Raw genomic sequence first — 8,828 nt, 5'->3', positions numbered from 1 at the left:
AGGCGTCGGCGGGGGAAGACTGGAGCCGGAGAAGTCTGCCTGGCCACTGTGTTTCAGTGCCTCTCTCTCTCCTAGAGCTGCTCTGGATTGCAAAAGTGGAGGGGGGAACTGAAACGAAATTTCCCCTTCCCCCCCGACAAGCACAGGTTTAAAGGAAAAGAGGGAAAAACCCAACGCCCCAAGAAGAAAGAGCGAAACTTGAGTTAAGCCCCTGCTGCCCCCCGCCCGCCCGGCCGAGAGGAACTTGCACTGCCGCCCCGACCCGGTTCTGCGGCCGTGGGAACCGGAGCCGAGCCCCGGCGGACAGAGTTCGGTCCCCGCTGGATGCGGCGGGGATCGGGCGGTCGGCGCCCATGCACTTTCCGTTGAGGAAGACGACAAGTAACCAAACCACGTTGTCAAACTGCTGACCCGAGGGGGAGATGAGAAGACTGTGTGAGGTATTGACCGATCGGGGAATCGATACAATTTGTCTAATGCAACGGGGGATCGGGGGTTAAGTACATGAGAGGGACGAGAGGATCCATTTACTGAGGGAGAACGGGACAACTACACCTTGATACCAAAAATACTCCCCCCCTCCCCGCAGCAGCCAGCCCGGCAGCAGCGAGGTACGAGGAGAGGACCCAGCTCCCTGCAGACCGCCGGATCGATGACACCGTATTTGCAAAACCGGCCCATCGATCCCACTTGGCAAAACGACTGATCGATGCCAGCTTGCTCGTAAGCTGCTTGCAGAACTACCTTCTCCCCGCGCCTCTGCTTTTCCGCCCACTTTTTTTTTTTTTGTGGTTTTTTTTTTGCCTTTTTTTTTTTTTTTTTTTTTTGAGGGAGGAGAGGCACGTTTTTGCCCCCCATCGGGGAGTCAGGCCCATCGCAAATGGCTTCGTTTCCCGAGTCCGACTTCCAGATCTGCCCGCTGTGCAAGGAGATGTGCGGCTCGCCGGCTCCCCTCTCGTCCAACTCCTCCACCTCCTCGTCCTCCTCGCAGACCTCCAGTTCCTCCGGGGGCGGCGGCGGCTCCTCCTGCGGGGGCCCGCCGCGGCGGCTCCACGTCCTGCCCTGCCTGCACGCCTTCTGCCGCCAGTGCCTGGAGGCGCAGCGGCACCCCGGCGCGGGGGACGCGCTCAAGCTGCGCTGCCCCATCTGCGACCAGAAGGTGGTGATCTCGGAGCCCTCGGGCATGGACGCGCTGCCCTCCTCCAACTTCCTCCTCAGCAACCTGCTGGACGTCGTCGTCGTGGCGGCCGCCGCCGACGAGCAGAAGAACGGCCGCGCCGCCGGGACCGGCCCTGCCGCGGGCTCGGGCGGCGGCGGCGGCAACAACCGGCACCACGGCCGCCCGCCGCCGGGGCCGCCCCGCGCCGCCGGCTCCTCGCCCGCCGCCGCCGCCTCGGCCGCGCCCTCCTCGACGTCGTCGTCGTCCTCCTCCTCGGGCGGCGGCGGCTCGGCGGCGCTCCTGCTGCGGCGGCCCCACAGCCGGCAGGGAGAGCCCCGCTGCAGCTCCTGCGACGAGGGCAACGCCGCCAGCTCGCGCTGCCTCGACTGCCAGGAGCACCTGTGCGACAACTGCGTGCGGGCGCACCAGCGCGTCCGCCTCACCAAGGACCACTTCATCGAGCGCTTCGCCGCCGGCCCCGCCGCCGCCGGCCCCGCCGCGCCGCTCGCCCTCAGCCCGCCCTACCCCGCCTCGCCATACAACATCCTCTCTGTCTTCCCCGACCGGGCCAGCTACTGCCAGCACCACGACGACGAGGTGAGCGCAGGGAGGGAGGGAGGGAAGGGGCGGCTGCGCTCCCGGCCCTGGCCGGCGCCAGAGGGCCCCCGCCCGCATCGCCGGCTGCCGGGGGGCGGCGGGGCTGTGGGGACAGGGGGGCAGCGCCGCCCCGGCAGCGGCCGGTGCGGGGCGCGGGAGCCGCTGACACAGCGGGGAAGGGCGTGCGGCGAGGCGGCGGCGTCCCGGGCGCGCCCCGCTCCCACCGGGCGCTGGTCCGCGCTGCCGCCCGGAGCAGGAGGAGGCGGCGAGCCGGGGGGCCCGTCCGCGAGGTGCGGGACCTGCTGTCCCCGGAGGCGGCCGGCGGAGCCCCGGTCTGCCCGTGAACGGTTTGCAGCGGGGGCACTGGGCTGCTGCGGGCGCTGTGTCCCTCAGAGCGGGCTCGCCTGGCGCGTACCGAGGGGTGGCAGGGCCGTGGAGATGCAAGAGAAAAAGGTTTGGGGTCCCCCAGAGTCCCGATGCTGAGTTAAACTGGTTTGTGGAGTCTGCTTTGCACAGCCGTGTTCGGCGTGTAACCCACTGGAGAAAGAAAAACGAATAAATAGGGAAGGAAGATAACTGTGTTGAGAAAAAGATATCCTTTTGATTAATTAATTATAAATAAATAAAAGGCAGTAAAAAAGTTAGCAGAGATACGCTTGCAAATGCCAGCTACGTCTACTGCTCTTGGTCAACATCTTGTCTGCTTCTGTGGTGGCAAGCATCTACTGATGCAAAAACAGGAACTTGCTTTACGTGGCGTTAATTTAAAACGCTTTGGCTTTGCAAATTTTGATTCTGGTGACCCTAAGTGTTGTTTCGTAGATCTTAAAAGAGGCAGTGGCTTCTTCAAAATGTACTTGAAAGTGTCTTAAGTTTCATTGGGATAGTTTCTTGCTGTGGTAGTTTGAAACTTGATTTTTCGTTTGAAGCTAGAAAATAGCGATCTGCTGACTTTCCCCTTTTGCTCTGGGGGTCAGCGCGGGGGGATTTTGCTGGAATTTTCCAGTAACTGGTGTTGGAGGTAGTTTCCTCCCAAGATGAAATTGGACAGCACAAGGGGCTTCAGGGAAAACCTGCCTGAGGACAGGGGTGGTACAAGAGCTTCCTGTGGGATGCTTGCTTAACTGATAAACGAAGGCATTTAGCCTTCGGGAAATGTGGTGATGCCTTTGTCTTCAGTTTTCAGGGACACTTTTTCTATCTCTGATGTTGCTGTAGGTATGAAATAATTCTAGAAAGGTCTGGCATTTTGTGTTTCTTAAAGTTGCTAGTGGCAGAGGACAGACCGTATGAATTCTGTGGAAAAGAAAGACCTTAAAATGACATTTGGGGGACATGAAGTGTGATGGAGGAACAATCAAGTTTTGAACAAAAAGAAAAGCAGCCCAGAAACGTTATGGCAGCTGAGCTGCCTACAGCTTTTTGTGGTATCTCACCATCTCCCTACGAGTGGGCTTCCTAAAGCACTTGAGTAATACTGAATGCTAGACTGAAATGAGGCATGATGTTCTTAAGAAAAAAAAACATCTTTCTGCATTCGTTTTGGAGTATAACTTCGGTTTTGTGGTACAGGCTAGAAAGCTTCTAGTTTTTGTGTTCTCAGTAGGGTGAAAGTTCTTTTTTGAAGTGTGTAAAATGAAACAATTGAGTGCTTTTGGCCATAGCATAGAATATCCAGCTTCTAATGCAATGTATTCTGAGTCCACAGAGTAAAACAGTAGCTGGGATAGGAGCTCCAAGGTATTTTGTGGACTTAAAAGCTTAAATTGCAAAGGGAACATAGGTATTCTAGCCTTGCTTAAACTGTACGGCTTTTCTAGAAGCAACTTCTGAAAAAGTTAATTTATTTTACATAAATAATTTTACTTTCAACAGTGCGCTCTGAAAAGAGTACACCCCTTAAAAGGATTGGGTTTGGGTGTTCCGGTGTCCTGTAGACCTAGAAATTGTTTTAAAACAACTAAGTATTTTCAAGCCTTCAGCTCCTGTTGAAGGCTTTTATTCTGCAAATTAGTGATCTACTACTGTTCTTGATTAGTGAGTTTTGGTGGCTCCTTAATGAGGGTGTGCCTGATCAGTATTTATTATTCACTCGAGAGGAATTGTTTGGGATAGTCTGACTGTTGGGAACAGTTTGTGCTGTAAATCTTTATCACTTCGGCTAAAAATATGGGTGAGGTGTACAACTTTTTTTTTTCTGAGAAAGGGTGGCTGCAAAACTGTGAGGGTTATTGCTTGTTTAAGAATGCTATTTACAGCCTCATAAAAGGAACGATAATAGAAAGGCAGCCTTCCAGGAGAGTACTTAGTACATCACTTAAGCACTGTGTTGGGCTAATAGTGTAAAAACAAACCTAAAGTGCAAGGCAGGAATGGTAGCCTGAAACCTTAATATTAGCAGTTAAAAACTCGGGTTCTGCTCAGTATGTGAGAAAAGCTGGTGAGCAGGATATTCCCTCCGATTAATTCATGCAGGTAAGGCTTGGGCATAGGCTGATCTCATCTGCAAGCTGCTGGAAGAGTAATTCTCTTAAATGCAGAGTTCTTCCCCAGGATATATCCTCCTTACCCCTGTTATAAGGAGTTTGACCCCATCCCTGAGGGTTTTCTGCGCAAAAGTTGCTGGCTCCTCCCTTATTTTGTGCCTCCTTGCCTAGAACATGATACTCCTGTCCTAATATTGCCACTCATTTGTTATCTTTCATCCTGTTCCTCTCTGGTCTTTCCATCCCTCCTTCTGGGAATCACTGTCCCTTCCCCATAATTTTCCCTCATTCCACCTCTGTTTTTAGACTCCCTTGAGTGAGAAGGGAAATAGCACCGTGGGTGGTTACTTACTGGGTGTTCCAAGACTCAAAACAAGACTACACATACACATTTGCCAGACAAGATCAGTGTAGTTGCTCATCCTCTTAATGCAGAGAAATGCAGATTTCAGCTCTTAACTGGGATGTGTCTGGTGTGTAGTCTCTTTTTAGTCGAGATGGTTCTGGTATTGGTTGAGCTGTTGATTCCTGTTGTGTGCTACGAGTACATAACAGTCTCTGAAACAGAGAATATTGACTGTTACAGTAGTGACAAATGTTTGAGAGTGGAACCCTGAACATTGCTTTCAGGATAGCAGTGCCTTCAGGTGATGCATGAAAGAAGATTAATAAAACTGTTGTGGGGTGGGGGGTGAAGCAAAAAAAGCCAATTCTTTGTCATAGAGCTTCTGTTCAAATCCAGTCTGGTGGTTTACTACTGGGAACCTCACTATCTGATGCAAAATGCTATCATGGCAGCAGGGGAAATGCTTAATTTCAGATGTTTTGAAGCATTCTACAAAAGTAACCATGTTGCAACCCTGATAATTTTCTTTTGTCTTGCATTTTTTGCTATCAATGCTACAGTAGCAACTAGGATGTTATTGTTATAAAAACCAACTAGACAGGGGACTTGAAAAAGATATTTTACTTTATCTTACCCATAATTAAATCAAATATCCTCCCTGATATATCAATGTGTTCTTGATTGTTTCATCCTGGACTGAAAGAGCACCTCTGTTTTTCTTTTCTTGGAAGGATGATAGGCTGTAAACTAAACCATGATCTTAGAAAATGTTGGAACAGCTGTAGGACACTTGGCTTGTATTGATAAACTATCTGAGTTCAAGTGAGTTTGCAGAAAGTGGAAAATGCCACAAGTTGCAAGTTAAATAATTGGGGCTTCATTTGTGGCAGAGCTCAGCTCCTGTGCACTTGAATATCATTTCATGATAACAGTGGTGGATGGTCCAAACACTTCAATAGGAGATTTCTAACACTTTCTAGGGAAAGTGTGAAGTTGCCAAATTCAGTCGGCTAAATGGTGTGTGACCCTTCTAGTTCTCATATTGCTCTACAGATTCCATTTTAGAAGTGGTTCATGGACTATCAAGATGTACAAGACAAAACCCTGTAGCACCACAGCTCCCTCTGTTGCAAGAAAGGATTTTAACGATTTTTCTCCCCTTGCCCTTAGACACCCTGTTCCTTCCTTCCTTCTCCTTGCATCATGTTTGTCTTTGGTCAGGTTGTTAACTGATCAGATTAATTTACAAACTCTTTAAGTTTTTTGCCATATCAGTGATTTGCAATGGTTCATGGAGCTGTTGGAGCATGCAGACAAGACTCACTAAAATCAGATTGCTGTGTTGAATTCTGGGGTTGCATATATTCTTGGATTTCTTATCTTTTTAGATTAAGAATAAAATGCATTCCTTCTTACTATTTTACAGATTGTGAAAGATGCAATTTTTGGAGGCTTGTACGTGTATAGGGGAAAACATTCAACTTCATAGCTGTCAGCTGAACTGAAAGCTACTTACCTGGTACCTTGGCTAAGGTTGCTGATTGAATTTATGTCTAAGCTGCTCTAATGTAGGGTAAAGCTGTGGTTTCACAACAGGGAGTAAGCTGTCTTAACATCTCATGGCTACTCAGAGAATAGGGGCTCTCACTTCCTCTGTTCTCTCCAGGCTTGGCTGTGCACACTCAGGAGATGCTTCTGTGAGCCAATTTACTCAACATGACAGAAAACTTTTTTTCCCTTTTGCTAGCACTGGTATAAGTTTATTTTAGTTGCAGGCTGAACTGGTATGAGGGGAAAGGAGGAATGGAGTGGTTAGACGGGAATGGTAGGTTAAATGTGGTTGCTTTTGTGTAATGGCTTTCCATACTGCCAAATGCTGAGCTTGGCTCTGTGGTGCTCCCAGTGCCATCCACCCACACGTCTCAGCCAAAGTGGTTGGCTGATGCAGAGGGAGTATGCCTGAGTTCCCAGTTCCAGTTCTGCATCTCTTGCTCAGGGGTTATTTGTGTGAAACTGTGGTGTGTGGTACAGGCTCTTGCTGTTTCTCTTTGTAATGATTAAGGTTTTTGCCACCTAAGAAAAGGTTAAAAATCTTAGGAGTGTATCTGGAGGCAGTGGTTTTAAAAATTTGACACTTTGTGTTGCTGGTGTTGTGACTGCTAGAGCTTCAGCTTTACAGGAAAAAATGTGCACATGAGCTAGAGAAATTCATACTTCCAGGGTATAGAAACTGCATCTAGTTCTTTGTACTCATGCAGCCTTCATTTATCATACTTACTGTGTCTTTCCTCTATTGATATCAAATGCACATACAGGTGCCCATCTGAGGACAGTGCTTCAGATTAGGTTATTGACAGTTGTGTTTTTCTTTTTAACTTTTTCCTGATGAAGAAAGCAAGGTAGTGAGTTATTTTGTTCGTACATGATTTACGGAATGTGGATTTAACATCCTTAGAAAGATAAGGGGTTGGAATCATCTTTTGTTTCAGAATATTTTTCAACTTACAAATACTGTTCAGCTATCAGGTGTTAAACCTCTGGGATTACTCTGCCTTACCTTCCCTTTAGATGCCTCTTCACCATCGCATCTTCAACTCCTGGCTCTTCCCTGCATGCAGAAATCTTTTGATTTAACTCCTTCTCTTTAGTAAGAGAATTAAAACTTTGTGTTTTAAACAGCTTTAATACTATTCTGGAGAATCCAATCCCCATTTGCTGCTTTGCAGTTGACTTGGTGTTGAAATCCACTCACTCTTTTAGGGTAAACACAGCAAAGTTGTCAGGTTTTTCTCTGGGTGATAATATGATGTTACACTAATGGCTTAATTAAACACGACTTCAGACAATTTTCAGTGAGTAAAAATTGGAAGAAGCATAAATGCCTTGGATGTTCAGGCAACTTTTATGGACTGTGTTTACTTAGAGCCTGTCTTTGAAAACCCAAGAGTATTGCTGTGTGTTAAGGGTATTAATGCTTGCAGGCTGCAGCATAGACCTCTGAGGCTGTAGTGACATACAGCTGGAGATGTGCATACAATAAATAGACATGAAACTAGACTACTGAATGCTCATAATTTTTTTAAATTACAGTTTTGTTAGAACTGATGCCTCTCATAACTGGGAGACAAGGTCTAGCTGAATTTTTGCTTCTATTTAGTGATGAAATCTTTCATCATGTCTAGCAGTTTCTCCTTTCAGCTAAATCTTCAGAGCATGTAAACATGCTTGCTAGACCATGCTTCCTTTAAGGAAAACTACTTAGTTCCTCTGTTTTAAAGTCAAGGAGGTATCATTCCTCTTTCAATACTGTCTTGACCCAGTCTCTTCCCAGTTTTCCTCCCATACTCCCTTCCTTCCTGCAAAGTTGTTGGTGTCTTTCCATCAGGCAAAGAAAGAATCACGATGTGTTGAGAGCACAGATCTTAAGCTGCATGAACAATGTACTGAATGCAAGACTAATGTTACCACAGATAAGATATCACAGAAGGGGTTTATTGTCTTCAGCTGTAACCCACTTCCAGTAGAGCAGTTACAAATATAGTCTTGGATCATAATTATGTAGTACGTAATTTTTACTAATGCTTTTAACCTATCATTCAAAGTCTTTAATTAAAAAGTGTAGAAATACTGGATGGGACTGGTTACTGCTTGGCCATCCAAGTATTGGTTAATGTGATGAATGGATGTCCCTCATCCCAAAATATATTAGGCATATTGACTTTTTTCAGCTGTTCTCTTTGTGGGCTCAGCTGCAGCCCCTTCTATGGCTTTTCTCCTTTCCCTGGCTGTGCTTGAAGAAGGGCTCTGTGGGTGGGATGGGTTTGGTCCTCCTAACAAATTAAGCTTGTGCATCAGAATCAAGTTACAGAAATGGAACAAAAAACATAGTATTGCTCCAATTCCTTATCTCCTTTAGTACAAAAACTTCTTTACTATATGATGTCACCTCAGAAGTTATTTTATTATTCCTCTTTGCTCTACCATCTAAAGAAGAGAAATAGTATGTGGCTAAGACAGTAGTGTGTTTCTTCCTCACTTTTCAGAGTTGGGTACTTAAAATTCTGGGGATTGTGAGATATGCCTTGAATGCTACAGAGAAAACCACAACTGAAGAAAGATGTGGATTGTCTTTAAACTCATTTCTGAAGTAGACAAATTACCCAACCAAAGGCAGCTACTGTCACCTCAGCAGCTCAGTTTTACTCCTGTTTGTTACTACAGTATTCTCTCTCCTAAGAGC

At 47.3% G+C, this 8,828-nt stretch overlaps 1 protein-coding gene across 1 annotated transcript in view; it reads left to right on the top strand.

The window, feature by feature from the left end:
- Window positions 1–880: 880 nt before the first annotated feature.
- TRIM71 (tripartite motif containing 71) overlaps window positions 881–8,828 on the top strand; it is a 53,547-nt gene continuing 45,599 nt past the window's right edge. Inside the window, exon 1 of the mRNA XM_066571598.1 lies at window positions 881–1,756. Within this exon, the coding sequence (XP_066427695.1) occupies window positions 881–1,756 (876 nt within the window). The remainder of the gene's footprint in view (window positions 1,757–8,828) is intronic.

This window comes from Molothrus aeneus, chromosome 1, assembly GCF_037042795.1.
Source record: "Molothrus aeneus isolate 106 chromosome 1, BPBGC_Maene_1.0, whole genome shotgun sequence".
Lineage (NCBI taxonomy): Eukaryota > Metazoa > Chordata > Aves > Passeriformes > Icteridae > Molothrus > Molothrus aeneus.
This window is presented reverse-complemented; position numbering and strand designations above follow the sequence as displayed.